This window comes from Amblyomma maculatum, chromosome 6 (assembly GCF_055883805.1).
Source record: "Amblyomma maculatum isolate TAMU_Amacu chromosome 6, ASM5588380v1, whole genome shotgun sequence".
In the NCBI taxonomy this organism is placed as follows: domain Eukaryota; kingdom Metazoa; phylum Arthropoda; class Arachnida; order Ixodida; family Ixodidae; genus Amblyomma; species Amblyomma maculatum.
This window is the reverse complement of record NC_139349.1, coordinates 55,209,454-55,226,137: the sequence shown is the minus strand read 5'-3', so window position 1 is coordinate 55,226,137 and position 16,684 is coordinate 55,209,454. Positions and strand designations below refer to the sequence as shown.

Below are 16,684 nucleotides of genomic sequence, written 5' to 3'. Positions count from 1 at the left end.
CGCCGACGGATTTTCGATCAAACGAGCAGTATTAGCTGTCGCTTAGAAAAAGAACAATGGACGTCGCGAGGTATCCCGTGATCGAACAGTGCGTCGTCGGCTCAGACAAAGATGATAAAGGCAGAAGAATGAGAATATGGCAAAGATAACCTGCGATAAGACTGGACTGAATGTGCATAACAGCAGTCCAAAGGGGACCGCCCTTCAGAGTAATTTTCATGTGGAGTTGATGCGAAGACCAGCGTTCTAAGAAAGTTACGAAATTTCGACTGTCCGTGGACAGAGTTCGGATAGGCATATCCGCTCGGTAACAAGGATCCGTTCACGTGTTTCCGCTCGAAGCGCTTCTGATGTGAGATAACCCTCCCCCCCCCCCCACCCCACCCCCCCTCTCCCTCCTCCTCCCCATTCCTTGCCACTGCAATGATAACAAGTGGCGGTTCCCCTGCTACATGGAGGTTCCCATCAACACTCGACGAGAAGCGTCACGCAAGCACCTACAAAGTGTGACAATGGCATTCACGAGGATCCGGCAATGACTGAAGAAACAGGTCTATGGTCACACCAGCCCCATTTATAGAAGCAGCTTTGAATACGATGAAACTGCGGCAGCTCTCTGACCTGAATAATCAAAAGGTAAATATGAGCGCTTTGTGGTGGTGTATTTATGGACAGTTCTTACAGAAGCGGAGACCTTTATACAATGAATTTTATAACCACGTTCTGTGATTCTCCAAAACAAAATTTCTGGCCGGAGGGAGGGAGGGAAGTAGCTTTATTCCGAGGGCCCGCAAAAGAAGCCGCGAACGGCAGCCATTAACGTTTTCTCTGGTCGGGCTCTTAATGACGGAGCGTAAGATGTCCCCCAGCTCTTTTCAACGACACCGGTTCATAAAAGCAAAAGCGAAAATTTGACAAGCTTGCCCCTTGGAGACACAACTGCTGCCTAATGGCACATGCCTGCACAAGAAGCATATCTGGACCTCCTGCCAAGCGCTTTCTTCCAGCGTGGGCGAGCACACAGATAATATGGGGCTCCTTGCCCTGGTCGCAATACAGACACATCCGATGAACGAAGAGCTCAATTCAACTTTCTTCCGCTTTAATACTACTTGCCACGAGCAGTATCAATAACAAAATACGAGCCCCCCGCGCGTCGGCGTATACGTGTTCATTTCTCGAAGCCACAGAAATGAGAAGGAATGACTCGGGGAAGCCGGAGCTACAACATGAAAACGCGGAACATCCATTAGGCGTTGATGAGCCCCCGCAAGCATCACTAAGGTCTTTTCACCTTCGTGCATTTTGTACGCACATATTTCCGACCCGGAAAGAGGAAGAAGATGGAAAGAGGCTGCAGCGGAAGCCTTCTTCGGTTGGCTGCATACATCAAACTTCCACGAAACAGGCTGCCTCCTAATGGATGCCGAGATACAGGGGCGACCAATCAGAGATGCAGCGTACGCTTGCCAGTAATAGGCCGCCAGATTCTGCTGCTCCTATGGGCTCCATAAAGTTACCAAAGCGTCGCGCACTGGATCGCCGCGCGGTGGCGATCCAGTGCGCCATGCGATGTCAGCGCACGTTAAAGATCCCCAGGTGGTCGAAATTACTCCGTAGCCCTCCACTACGACTCCCCTTTGTCTCTTTCCACTTTCACTCCTACCTTCCTTCACTTACGGCGCGGTTCAGGTGTCCACAGAGCAAGTGTGACAGATACTGCGTCTTTCCCTTCCTGTGAACCAATTATTTTTTTCTTTCAAAACGTGGGTAGTACGGCGACACTTTTTCGGCCGAACGAGCGAGCTGTTGTACGCGCGCCCTCGCGTTATCAATAAGCGTGACGTTCGATCCAGGAAAGAGAGCAATACGCGCGACGCGTTTATGTCCTGGCAGCCAAATATCGCACGCAGGAGGCGCCAGGAAATACGACGCCGGCTGGCTGTATGGCGCTGTGTTACCGCTCTCCCTTCTGTCCATTTGCCGCCAAAACATCCATGTAATGGCGCGAAATATTGCGCGCGCTGATAGCTATCGGCAACACGACCTTCTCCGCGTTGTATGCGCGTCCGGGTCGCATGGGGATGGAGAGCTTGGCAGCAGCATAAATTACACAAAATGGCCGACGTCCCCCCCCCCCCCGTCCCCCCCCCCCCTCCTCCTCTCGTGCAAGTGTAGCGCATGCACGTCTTCGATACAGGATCAAAAGTTCGCGTGCGATTCTGTCGCTGCCGCAGTGTGTACTTGGTGCTATACGATGCGGGATGCGTCGGCGCGGTGCCTCAAAGTTCCCTCCGCACCTCCTTCGCTTCAGCCAATATTTTCTGCCACCCGCCTCTTGCGATCGTATTATACTGGCACTACGTTAATGCGGGCCTTATCGCTCCCATACCAGTTGACAGATTCGATGTCGAAACCCGCAAAATAAAAGGAAGAAAATTAATGTGCCGAAAGACAAAATGTTTTAACTCCTGCGCAGTTTTCTCCGTTTCGACCAAAATATTTAAGACAGAAGTCGAATAGCGTAACCTGCGTCAAGAGCGAACAGAGCTGTAAATCTGCTTTTCAAGTTCTAGCCGCATTTGGCAGAGTTAGTGATGCATGGACAGATTCCTTCGACTTTACAGGCCACATTTAAGACATTTTCCTAATGGCAAGTTTTCTAATGTTCACAGACTCTTTTTTTTTTTTTTTTCTTAGCTGTCGTTGCAGGCAATCAGAAAGTGGGCGCTGCGAACCCGTAAATCAGAATCCGGGCAGCTTTTTTTTTTTTTTCTTCTGCACTTGCCCCCGTGTTCTTGAATACGGCAGTAACTTTTGTTGCAGAAGAAACGGAATTGGATCGGATAAGATGATTAATCGGGCAACTCCGTTCCATGTGAAGAATAATCGACTACGCTCAAAGTGCAGGAAAGCGAGAAACCATGGCAATAATGGACGCTTTAAAGTGAAGGAAAAGAAAAAAGTGATATTGAGAGAGGCCGTCGCTCCCTGAGAGATATTCGGCACGGAAAAACTACACTTTATCACTATTTCTGATGGAAAAGTTCGAAAACGTCATGTGCAGTTTCCCTTCCCTGCCCCTACCGGAGAGAGAGAGAGAGAGAGAGAGAGAGAGAGAGAGAGAGAGAGAGTGTGTGTGTGTGTGTGTGTGTGTGTGTGTGTGTGTGTGTGTGTGTGTGTGTGTGTGTGTGTGTGTGTGTGTGTGTGTGTGTGTGTGTGTGTGTGTGTGTGTGTGTGTGTGTGTGTGTGTGTGTGTGTGTGTGTGTGTGTGTGTGTGTGTGTGTGTGTGTGTGTGTGTGTGTGTGTGTGTGTGTGTCGGCCAGCACTTTGAATTGTCATCCGCATTTTGTAGAGAAAATTACGTTGATGATTGCAGGATGCTTGACGTTTTGCAGGTTCAATGTTGCTCAATCCCGTTACTCGAGGTCACTTCCGGAAATGTTGAGTATTTTGCTAACAATTAACTAAACAGGCAGAAGATATTCAAGCAAGGGGGAAATATATTTACATATGACTGACTCGTAGTTTGACCTGGCGAAACCAAACCTCTGTCCCACTAAAGGCATCTTGTTTTAAAACTCCATATCCCGCCCTCGGAGAGAGAAGCTTCAAATAAGGTAACTTCACAAATAGTCACCCCATAAATCACTAAAGAACGGAGAACATAACTGAGCTGGAGTGCCATAGTACTCGGTGGTTACCGCAACGCTCAGCCCATATATAGAAGCATGCAGGATCGAATTATTCCAGTGACGCCGCCTTTTGCCGCAGGTGAAACGCAAATGATGGCCGCCGTGTGCTGGGCGTGGCAGTGTCTGTGCACACGCCCTCTGCTATGGCACCTCTTCCTCTTTCACTCTGTTCTCGCCGGGCAAACATCCATCGAGACAAGCGCGACAGTTTCTGCGCCATTTCTTCTCCTCATAACTAATATTTTCCCCACGACGACCGACTCTTTCCGCTGCAGCCGAAGTCCTTATCAATGGTTGTCGACAGCAAAATGGCAGAAGTATGGTGTCGGATCGCTGCTGTCACGTGCACCGTCCTCCTGGACGACTGCGCACACCTCCAGCGGCAACACAGGATGCTGAGACGCGCGGGATTTCCTGTGGTATTACACGATACGCTAGCCCAGTAGACACAGGGGAGTTTGAAAAGTGCCGGCTGCTTGTTCGCTGGCCGAAAATAGCAGCATCTGTCCGAAGGCACCAACACGACGGCAGGCGAAGGAAGCAACGCCTAATTATGTACCTCGCCACATCGAGACCTGTGTCACTGCACCCGGTCTGTCGCTGCGCACGCTTCATGATAAGGGCAGCGTTGAAGGCAACTTCGAAACGTCCTTGTCGTCTCGTCAGCAGTCCAAAACCACGTGAGATACCAGAAAGCAATACACCCTGTACAAACTAAGACCCCCTCAATGTAAATCATCGGTATACATCTAAGATGCTTGATGACACTTCGCTAGCACCAGACGAAGAAGACACAGCAACACGGCGAGGCGCCAGCACTTGCGCGCACAAAAAATGCGATCCTAAAAGGATGATCACGAATATTTGTCTGTATACTATTTTTTTATCGATATTTATTGTCTCAGGGCATCCATCACTAGGGTCTGAGATGGAGGATGAATAAATGATTAAACGAATGGAAAAAGGTTGGCTGATTTTATGAAGTACAGGAGTGAGCGATGATGAGGTCCCTGCGTCCAAGCGATATATGAGGAAGGATTGGTTGCATACTATTTAATCGCCTTTGTCTATCGCTGAACTTCTTCCTCTTCGTATTTCACCACTGTAGCGCTAATGGAGGCCGTTAATACGCTCTTCAAGAGCGGCGTTTACATGGACCCGACAGAAGCGGGTTGAGTTGAGTTATCGGGTCGAAAACCGGTTACAGGGTTCGTGTAAACGCTGTCTGGTTGGGTCCAGAAGTCGAGTCGAGTCAACTCCGGCGCAAGGGGTGGGCTGATCCGGCGGCAGAAAGCATGTAAACGCTGTCGAGTTGAGTCGGGGCACAGTGGGAGAGGAGGACAGCACAGAAAACGCTAGAGATTGTGGGATTCGGGCTTGCTGCGGCTGCCCTTTGCGCGGCCGCCGCCCGCTTCCCAGTTGTTCTCCCCGTTCCCTTTCTCCCGCCTGAGGCTGCGGAGAGGGGCTCGAACGACTTGTCACTGTCGTTTGGGCCACAGCTCCGCCCTGGCGTCCCAGTGGCTGTTCCCATTGGCGCCTTTTGGCGGGAACACGGCACCGCTTCGACAGCCGCGCTCGCGCGACTGTCCGAGCGGAGCTCTGAGAGACCCCTCCGAGACATCGCAAGGTGCGTACGCTACTGTTCTTGTCTGCCGGCCTTTGTCCGCGAAGACCAGTGTGTACTCGAGTTCGTCTGCTCCGGGTCGTACCTGAGAGCGCAACTCGAGCCTGTCGATCGTGATCCAACGATCCGCGACAGGCGTACCTTGCGGTGGTTGCCCAATCTCTCTCAAAGGAACCCTTTGGTTACTGCGAGAGAGAGATCACAGCACGCCCTTGCGTGCTTGCGGCGCGCACTCCGTGTCACTTCGTGCGCGCAGGGGAGCCTAGCTCCTCGCGCGCTCCCTTGACACGGTGACTGTGTATGTGTGTGTATGTGCGTTTGTAAATATGCGTATGTGCGTTTGTAAATATGTGTATGTGTGTGCGTGTGTGTGTGTGTGTGCCGCTGGAGGATGGCGTTTCAATAAACGTCTCCTTCGTGAACTTGGAGGTTGGTGTCCTTGCAGCGAAGTGCTCTCCTCCCGGTGGAGGTTGAATGCGCGCTGCGGTGTTTCAGTGTGCGCGTGGTAACGGCTGATCGGGGCTTCGGCTCGCGCGACGCTCGAACCCGCGGTGGTTGGTGGCTTATGTCCACGTAGGAAACCACAAGATGCATGGGGGAAAACAGGAACTGGGTGCCGTCTGCTAGATCGTCGCCTCGACGCGAAGTGCCACCGTAATCGCCGCTCGTCAAGAGCCGGTTCTAAGGGTCGGGTTCATGTAAACTCGGTAGTATCGAGTCCACTCAACTCGACCCGCACTGTCGGGTTCATGTAAGCAGGGCCAAGGTATGAATTCAAATAGAAGGCGGGCCAACGCATGCATCCGAGCAGGCGACTGTGCCAGCCATCATATTGTTACGAAGCGGCAAGCCGATGAAAACAGGAGAATAAAGGACAGAGAGAAGTTGTTGGATGACCGTGAAATGACGTTTAATGAATATGTTAGCGGGCCTAGCGCGAGCGCTCCTGCCCGCTACTTCTACCTTGCTCGTCCGTAACAATATTTTCGGAGAGGAACTATAACTTAATTATATTAACTCTTCCATTCTGAATTTCTATGTTCGATTAAAACCGTAATATGAGGCCTAAATAGGACATCTAGACCTCAAGAAGCCAAATTCGTTAGATTTATAACGGGAAAACATCAGAAGTTTATTTTTCAACGAACATACAGAACCCCATTCTTTGGTTTGGTTTGTGGGGTTCAACGTCCCAAAGCTACTCAGGTTGTGAGAGATGTCGTAGTGCAGGACTCCGGAAATTTCGACCACCTGGGGTTCTTTAACGTGCACTGACATCGCACAGCACACGAACGCCTTGCTTTTCGCCTCTATCGAAAAGCGGCCGCCGAGACCAGTATTCGACCCTGCATCCTTGGGAACAGTATAGTCGCGCGCCCTATACCACTGCGCCACCCCGGCGGGGCAATCGTATTTTTTTTTTTTTGTCACAATGGTCGGAAGCCATGAATCGAAAGGCCATGATATGTGAAATTAGCATCTACTGATACCAAAAATCATTTTGCATTCCAAAGACGGATATGAGAACGGATTTTTTTTTTTTTAATGACATTATTAGTGATGAAAAAACCTCGACAAGAAATTAGCAGAAGAGGTGCCAAGCTGACAGTTTAGCAATCTTTTTTTTTTTTTCTGCTTTCACTAGCTAGCATAAAGAAATGCACTATTGTCAAGGTGAAGGGTGCTACACATCTTCGACAGAAAAGAAGAAATTAAGGCTATAGAGCCAAGCAAACGCAGACTAAAAAAAGGCTGCGAGTACACAGCTGTGTACGAAGCACCTTGCAATGTCGTCGAAACCTCTTCATGCTTTCCTCGTTTCAATCGGAACTGCTTCCTCTTTTCCTTCCATTACCCTTGGTTTCCCTCTCCGTCTCCTTTCGACTTAACGTCAGTGCTGTTTTGTTCTTAACGCGAAATGCGCAGAGGTAGTTGCAATGGCGCCGACTCCACAACACTTTTACTTAATGGCAAGGATTGCATCTATATTGAGCGCGTGCAACGAAATGTCCCAGCCGCGCTGCTGTAACAGAAGTTCCAAGGACGCTCTGCTGCTAACGGTCATCATCATCTCATATGCAGGAGTCCATCGTCTGCTCATACCAAGGGCGACAGAAAGGAAACGCTCGTCGCCAAAATGCTTGCTCTGTACGACGCTGAACGACTTCTCCCGCACCTTTCATCTGTCTATTTCTTTCCCAAATGGACACGCACATGAGTAATTTACGAGCTTCTGTTTGATCATCTAACGAGGAAAGTGATCACCAACATGTTTTATGCATGTATCCCCGCAGCAATAATCAGACGACTCAGCTGGGCCATATAAGACTGCTCCGTGGCACTTCCTGCCGTGGGAAGCAGCGCAGGATTCCTCCCCACTCCCTCCCAGCTACTATACCGTACTTTCTCTGCGACCACGAATCCCGGTCGGCGCTCGTTGGCAAACAACGCACCGCCGAGCCCATAACGCGCTTTCGGGGTGCGAACCGGTCGGTTCCCCCCCCCCCCCTTTTTTTTTTCTTTTTCTTTTCTTTTTCTTTTCTTTTTTTTCGTCCGTATCGCGTTCCGCGCGCGAACCCCGCCGTCGACGATGAAACGGCACGGATCGCGCAAACCGTGCATCAGCGCCAGGGCAAACAGTACAGGCATGCACGGACCACCGCCCAGCTATGGCGCGAAGCTGCACTGCGCGAGCTTTCACCGCTTTCTCTTTCATCTATTATCTCCCTCATAAAGAGAGAGAGAGAGAGAGAGAGGGGGGGGGGGAGACGGTTTCGTGCCCGAAGGTTTGCACAAGGCAGCGCAGCGCACGCGACCGCCGTCTTCTGACGTCTTTATTTGGCAGAAGCGAACTTATCGCGATTTCTGGCGGCGACACGAATTGAAATCGTTGGAAAAAAAAAAAAAAAAAAAAAAAAAAAAAAAAAAAAAAAAAAACGATGGAAGAAATTGAAAAATGCCGAGTTTACATTTCGAGCTTTTGTGAGCCGCTGGAATGCTCTACAGCGCGCCGTGGACAGCCAGCTGAAAAATACAAGTTAAAAAAGTTAGGGCAAAGGGAAAAAACAAAAAAAAAAACCCTTTACGAAAAGAAAAAGTTCTTGACGAGAAAGGAAGCGTATACATATATATATAGCTGACAGTCCGGGATAATACGTATGTCTACCGGATGAGATGGCAGGAAAGAAAAGACACAGGAACGGGGGCCGTCGACCTTTTGTACACGCGCTCAGTTTTTAGAACATTCCTACATGCGACTACGGTGAAAAATCTGCGCGACTGCGAGAGGAGTCCGCGCCGTCGGCGGGTGAGCTCCAGCTCACCCGCTCGTTTTCACCGTCGTCAGGGGACTGCAGAAGGAGTACGCGGTGACGCAATTACTATTCCACGTGTGCTTTCTTACGAAACGAAACAGTGAAGTTCGCGATGGGGCTCCTTTAAATCTGCAATTTAACATTCTCGAAATGCGAAAGTTATTCCACGCATTTTGAATGAGCTCTTTTCTTGCGTTTAAAGTGCAGTTTCCTTTCTCGCTCCCTTCTGCAAGTGAATGTGAAGGACATTGTCTCTACATTAGACTCACGTGTCTATGTGGGGGGACAAAAAAGAAGATAAAATATATGCTTAATGAGCACGTTGCAGTCTAAGGTTTGTTATCATCATCATGACATTATAATCACAACTATACAGGCGATTTTCCATCATAGAAGTGGGTCCTCAATCCAATTTGACGTCGATATGGCGGCAGCCTAAGTTGAGGACAACCCAGATACTTAAGTTGAGGTCAACCCAGAGGGCTATGGAACGAAAAATGGTAGGGGTAACATTAAGAGATAGGAAGCGTGCAGAGTGGGTCAGAGAAATAACTCAAGTTACCGACATTCTAGTGGAAATTAAGAAGAAATGGGCATGGGCAGGACATGTAGTGCGAAGAGAGGATAACCGATGGTCGCTTAGGGTAACAAACTGGATTCCAAGGGAAGGAAAGCGTAGCAGGGGGTTGCAGAAAGTTAGGTGGGCGGATGAGGTTAAGAAGTTCGCAGGGGTCAAGTGGATGCAGCTAGCACAGTATATAGGAGAGACCTTCGCCCTGCAGTGGGTATAGTCAGGCCGATGATGATGATGATGGCGGCAGCTCCCGGGGTCAACCAAACCTATGTAGAATCGCGCTGGTTTAAAGATTTCATGACCAATCTGAGCATTTTTTTTTTCTTCGTTGGATCCAAGCGAGTGTGACCAAGGCCGTCTCTGTACTAGGTAATGTAAAGTAATAAACGAGAAGCAAATTAAGAAATACCTGCCTGGCGATTGCAAATTAACGACCGGCGTGAAGGTAAAATCGCATGCCAACGAAACGTTAGCATTCACTTTGCCGTTGATCTCGGGCTTTGTGCGCACTTGACAAGAAAGAGATTCACAATTATGATTGACAGCAGAACTGTACTAGTATAACATCGATACCTGCGCGTGCATGATTATCCGTAGCGTTGTGCCGTGTTTGCAAAGTAAAAGAAAAACAGTGGCGCATTTTGCAGCATTTTGACAGCAAACTGCTGGCTGCAAAAAAAAAAAATAGATGGCAAACAAAACGCATTATTCATCAACTGTTCCGGCGTTCTCCCCTCTGGGGAGATGTTTTCCGCTGCACCAGTTTTTGAGTCGTATTGAATCATGGCAGGCTGCACTTAGGCCCTTCTGTTGTGAATTTCGACTGTGCGTGAAGCTAGCGGTCAGGGCTCACCTGTCTCTCTGCCCCCCCACCCCATTGTTTTTTTTTTTTTTTTTGAGTCACAGGTGGACTTGGACCACTCCAGTGCCAAACGCTACCCCATGTGGCCCTCCCTAAGAAAAAAAAAAAATGTTACGTTCATCATGAGGGCCGAGGGCAAACACAGAGGTGCGCTCATGTAATAGGAGCAGGGAACGTACCACCGGCTGAAGACATAGTCAGCAAACAACTGTCTTCAGCGACTTCAACGAGTCCATATGACCAGGAAAGAGAGCATATTCCGATAATGAAACAAGGCCAAACACACGCTCTCAGCTGGGCTGGCCAGGACGATTCGCAGATATCACGGTAAGGCGATCCACTCGAGGAGGAGCCTATGCTAATCCAATGCTGTAGAAATTCCCTTATTTTGCAGTACAGATTCGAGACGTGATACGATTTCCTTTCCAAAGGCCGCGTGGATGCGTTCGGGTGGATACCCGATCGTGTCTGCGTCACAGTGCAGCCAAGCCAGCGACTTGATCAAACACTTAAAAATAGCTCGGCGGGGGCGGATATTTAAGCATCCGCGTATACGTCGCTCGTCAATCTATGTCAGCGAGGGAGCGACGCGGTTTGGCGCCTCGGAGCCGCGTGTTCTTTAAAACAATGGCATTCCGCGCAGCAACCGAGATCGGCTCCAGTCTCGATTTACACAAATAAAGAGGGAGAACATTGCATAAGCGATCGCCTGTGTGTCCGTGTGGACGTCCGACGTCAGCGGAGAGATGAGTTACGCCAGTGGCGCGGGACTGTTTATTTTGCGCTTGAATGGAAGTTCCTCAAACGACAGCCAAGCGCACGCTCTTCAATCTTCGTGGCTCGTGGAGTGGTACGAAGAAGCCCCGGCCACGTAACCTGCCTCATGAAGGGGGTGGTGGGCAGGCATATAAACAGACCCGGATGAGTGTGCCCCCCTGAGCAGAAATAAACGGCGGAAATTCCTGCCGCTGAAAAGCGCAAGACGACGAGCAGGCCTTCCACGGAAATGGCGCTCCCGAACAAGCAAACAAACGCGGCGGGTCCATTGTTTTTATCCGCAGAACGTACTATTTTCTCATTTTTTCAATTGAAAATACTGTTTACAGCCTGTGACTAAGTGTGTAGCTGCGTTCTGCACCGTAACGACAGCGTCCTGCACCGCTTCAATGACCACGCTCTAAAGGCGCCGACACTGACGTTTCGGGCGCGTGCGCGCGTGCCTGTGTCGAAATGAAGGCGTGGCAGCTCTCTCTTAGGCCGTTCAAAGGTCTCCAACTGCAACAGAGCTGTGTCGGGGACGCCGGATGCACCAACAGCTGGCTGCCCCCTTTACCTCAAGGGCGGCGCTGCGTCGCCTGCGAATATAAAGGGAGGCCCTTTCTCGCGCGGTACAGAGAAGGAAGGAACTTGGCCTCGAGGATCAAGGTTAAACGTTTCGAAACGGCGCTTGCTAACGTAACGAAACTTGGACTGTCCATGCGCAGCAGTGCTCAGCTCTCGCTGCGCTTTACGCACAAGCGTTCGTTCGTGAAATGGCTGGCAAAATCACGACCTATACAGTAGGTCGTGGGCAAAATATGACGATGTTTTTGTTATTGTTCTTTTTTTTTTTTTTCAAAATGCCGTCGGTTTCAACATTTAATGAGAAATGATCGCTGCATGCAGACCCATCGACCGTCCTTGCACATAGGGACCCCCAACGTCTCGCCGCCGACACCATAAAGAAAGGAGAAATCAAAATACGGACACCAGCCGTCGGCCCCAGACGCTTGCGAGCGAACTGGTCGGTTGAACAACCGCAAATGTCATTTAGGGACTTTTAGGCGCGGGCTGGTTCGTGTTAAAAGAGCATGATTTCTTATGACTACCGTCGAAGAAGGATGGAAGGAATTCATCTTGAGGCAGCAATGACGTGAAGAAATTGTACAGCTGACTACCACATCTCCTTTCACAGAATTACCAAGCTGGTTATTATGCTTCGCTGAGTAACGGCACATACTCGCTACCCGTCAATCAGCCCAGGGCGCGCGCATAGACAAAGGCGCTTCAAAGACCTATAGCTATCTCGGCGTGAACGTCAGAAAGGATCTTGCGCAAGCGGCGGCACAGGCGCACGCCAACACGCAAAATTTCAAGGCTGCGATGAGGTGCACACATTTTCACTGCTAACGCATTGACGACAATTAAAGGTGCTAATCGTATTTCACCGTACAACAAAGGAGAAAGAAACGTCCTTGCCAAGAGAAGAGGCAGTCGTGGTCTCAAAGGACTCCGACAGCTCTGAATACATAACTGTCCTACTGACCCTAACCTTGCCCAGCTAACCCTTCCCAGCATGTCGGGACAGCCTTACGAAAATTGTAACTCTGTGTTGGTTTAATGCATACTTAATGCACAGGTTCCCTATTATTCTGATAAGGGTCTGAATTAGTATCAGAGGCAGCAAAATGACGCGCAATTTCAAACACGGAAAGCACTATAGTTTCTTTACGTCACAAATTCTTGCAGCCCTTAATTAAAATAATGTCACAAGAAAATCGGTTTTTGGTGACGTACAAAGGATATCTAGTAGCATTTAGTTCGACAGCTTCACTGATCGACAACTCCCAAATACCTATGATGGCTACGCTCAGGGGGTCTGTAAAACAACTATGTACCTGCTGTGGCACGATGATAGCTATGCGAGTGCTACTCGATGGGGCTGGTACAGGTGGGTCACCGCTGCTTGCGGCGGGGGCTAGCCTGGTACTGAATTTTTATCTTTTGTAGGCAGTCATTGCACACGCCACCGCTGGTGGTGGACGACGGCTGTTGTGCGGCGCGCGTCTTTCTTTCCCTCTTCCCTTTCTTTCTTCTCTATATTCTCTTCTTTCTGCACGAGGCAGCGGAGGTGGCTAAGCGAGAGCCAGTAGCAGGCCCGTGCATTTTCTTTTCCTTCTTCCTACAGCCACAACAACAACAACACGAGTGCTACTCCTCAGCGTCCGAAAAGCAATGCGAGTCAATATTTCCTATTTGATTCATTTCTTATTATTAGACGAACTGCATACGCCTTGCTGTTGGATGACGAAGGATGATGTTTATAAAAAAGCTGAATGCTGTTTCTGAGGCTCAAGTACGGATGTTCATCGCAACATAAAGCAATAATTATTTTCCAAATATAGACACAGCATTGACGCTCATAGGTAAGCTACGTGCTTCAAAACACAGCCCTATGAAAATACACACGAGTTGACCGTGTATTTCTACGGTGTTCTTTGCAAGCTCGTTGCTCGCTCCCTTGTGTCGCAGGCTTGCCTCTCGTTTGCATCCTAACATAAGATAGATAGTCCAAGTGTGGAAACTTGCAGTACTTATTGAAAATGAGGCTTGTCACATGAAGATAAAATGTAACCAGGCCTCCCACTTTCGCGCTGTTTGCGACTTCCGATGCTGCGTTGCGTGCATTAAGTTGAATAAACAAGTCATGCCAAGCTACGCTGCCTGAACCGTCCCGAAAAAAAAAAAAAAAAAAAAGAAACTTCGATGTGCTTGTGTTCCGACGCGATATTGATCTGCAAAGTGCGTTTTGCAACGATCGGAGCGCCTGAAGGATACCTCAGGCGTGGACCCGGCATGGACAAATTATCGGGATAATGGTGCGGTCATGTGTTCTAGTCCCACGAAGGTTTAAATATGTTGAATATATATAAGCCGCTGCATTTTCATCCACCTTTGCCGCAAGTAAAAACAGAAATCAATACAAAACAGTACGCACGAAACGCACGGAGGGAATATTTTCAACGTGTTCACTAACGGTACTGGGGGGATGGAACGCGTCACTGTCGAGCAACATGCTTCGGCGCGCGCGAGAAACAAGCCTCGAAAACGGAAATAGTAAAGAAGTCGACTTACGAATGAGTGCAGCCAGCAAGGACACGACGACGAGGAGCCGTAGTGGAGTCATTTCGAGAGCACACCACCAACGACGTGGTCTCAATTAGAAGAAAGTACACATCTTCACAAGGTCGTCATCTGTCACATGCCATGAACGTCACTTCGATTTTCGTCGCTCCAACAGCGCGGCCTTTGCACACATACAGCAGATTCAAAGCACGATGCATGTGTAAGCTTAACCGGAAAACACTCGAAGCGATAGCTTCCTTCCCACATGACGAGATCACGGAGAATGATAAAAGAAATAAAGAAAAGCAGGTAGAGCGAGAGACGACGTTATCCTCAGTCCGCACAATACATATCCATCAACAACTCTTCCACGCAAGAATGCAGCGCTTCACACACATGCACAAACATCCATCCAGCGCCAGCGCGGCTTATGCGGCTCTCTTGTTGACGCCAGAAGAGCCGTCGTATCCCGTCGTTGCAGCCGCTTTTCAGAGAAATCCGTCTGACCGGCACTCATGTGAGCGGCCCCTCGAGGCGGCGGCTTGAAAACGTCAACGTCCAACGTCGCCGAGGCTCGAAGAAGAGAAATCTCTGACAGGTGCGCAATGCGCTTAGGCCTTCATGCACGCAACTGTCCAGGTTACTCTAGTGAGGAGCTACATCGGCAGAGGTATTGAAAGAAGGAAAAAAAAAAAAGAAAGAAAGAAAACACGGCAAACCTAGAACCAACTAAACCTGGCACAGTCAGACCCGTCAACCGGTTAGGCCTATACACGCTTCGAGCAGCCAAACAACCCTTTCGAACACAGCAGTTGTAGTAGCTTCTCTGCAGACGAAGCAGCAGCAGCGTAGGAAACTGCTGCAGGATGCAGTACGGCACAGCAGCGGGCCACGTTTTCGGCGACGGTCCAAGGCGATGCGGAGGTCGCAAGGCGCCGCATGATCACTGCCGACGACGGTGTTTACGCACGCAGAACACGGCCAACACGGCGCCGCAGCGCGGTCGCGACTCTCGGCTTTCGGCGCCTACTTGGAGCCAGGACAGTTGCCGCTCCGGCGGCATTCTTCGCCAGACTGGCGAGGCTGGCTGGGCGAGCCGACAGAGGAGTCCACTTTGAGCGCGCCGCCGAGGGGAGGCCGTCGGGGCGCCCTTGGCAGCTCTCTTGGCCGTCTCGGCGTGGTGCAAGCATGTGCAGTGGCGGCAGCAGCAGCGGCGGCAGCTAGAAAATCGAAGCCCCGCGCCGCCGCCGCCGACGACGTTTCCTTTGTGTGTGAATTGTTGCAGTCGTTGTTTAGCTTCCCCTTCCCTCGTTGTGCGCGTACACACCGGCGGAGGGTATGCCGCACAGCCGCGTCTGCGTCGATAGCCCGCTACGCTGCTTGTTGTCCCCACCTGTGCGCTCCCTGCGTGTGTGCCCAAGGGTGCGAGGCATCGTACCGCACACCGGTAGCTCACGAAACGGAGCTCCTAGCTCTCTCTCTCCCTGACTTTTCATCTCTAATTTCCATTTCAGTGTCGCGTGCGGGCTACTTGATGGGCGTGTACGAAACCCGAGCTGCACTCTGCAGCACGTGTGCAGAAAGCAATCGCGCCCAAGTCGCTGGTTCCTCTTTGAAAGCCTGTGCGACAGAGAGCAGTGTCAAATGCATAGAGTGTATTTTTGCTTCGAACTCCTCTAAGTCGATGAGTTATGGGATTCAAGCGTATGATCAGTTGTAGTGTCCTTCGCTTTGTAACAAGAGCCAAGACTTATGTGACGAAAAAAAAAAAAAAAGCGCAAGTACAGTAGTCGGATGTCACAAAGTCTGGTGTCACAAGGCTGTTGCGCCATTGACTTATGGTCGCTACTACGCGTAACGGTGCCTGAGTGAGAGGCCCTGCTCTAAAGGCCTTATTGTGGACCGATTCCGTTACGCCGTGTCCGCAGACGCGGCCTGCAGGGCTCATCCTCCCTGGTGCTACGCTGAACGCACCGTTGCACCGGTCGAGCTCTGGCGAGCTGCCGTTGCTGAAATGGGCTGACGGAGCGAGTGGGTGCATCCCCCGTCTTCATCCTCTCCACCTAACTGTGTCCCCCGATCCTCCCATCGACCCTTTTCACTCCTTTGTGTTGGGCGTGCCTGTCGCAGCTACACCGTTTTCCGTGGGGACTAAACTGAAAGACGCTTTCCGAAAAGGCTCGGAGCCTGCATGGCACTGTCGAGAAGGAATGCCATCTGCGGGAGTCTGCATGGCCCACGTGAGCCCCGACCATCTCAAAAATCAGCATTGCTTTAGTTCATTGTGTTTAGGGCAATACCATAAAATTAAGCAAATTTGAAATAAGGAATCGAATGCTTACTAGCAAGCATCCACCAAAGCACTGTTGCACATCCACAGAAGCTATGTTAGTTGGAACATTATTGAGAAAATATGGCGCTTAAGTCTGTGTCGTCTTTTAACCTTACCCCTGCAAACCCAAGTAGCGCACGTATATCTCTATAAAAAATCTACACAACTTTGTCAATTTGTTTAATTGTTCAGATTAGCTTTGTTGGCACAGTGGCTACATAGGATAGGTGGTGGTGTGGTTTCGGTCTCGAACGAGGCCTAGCGTGCTCGCCGCAGAAATCAGAATTGTTTATATACAATCCGAAGCACTTAAGGTGCAAGGCACCGTCGGAGATCAAAATTAAAGTGGTGGGTAACGAGGTACCAATAGTCGAGCAAATCAGAATCTTGGGCTTGAT

At 50.0% G+C, this 16,684-nt stretch overlaps 1 protein-coding gene across 1 annotated transcript in view; it reads right to left on the bottom strand.

Moving 5' to 3' along the window:
* The window catches only part of wit (kinase protein wishful thinking), a 122,555-nt gene extending 107,356 nt beyond the window's left edge, over nucleotides 1–15,199 (bottom strand). The window contains exon 1 of the mRNA XM_084606705.1: nucleotides 13,964–15,199. Within this exon, the coding sequence (XP_084462831.1) occupies nucleotides 13,964–14,015 (52 nt within the window). The 5' untranslated portion in view covers nucleotides 14,016–15,199. The remainder of the gene's footprint in view (nucleotides 1–13,963) is intronic.
* Between the last annotated feature and the right edge of the window lie 1,485 nt (nucleotides 15,200–16,684).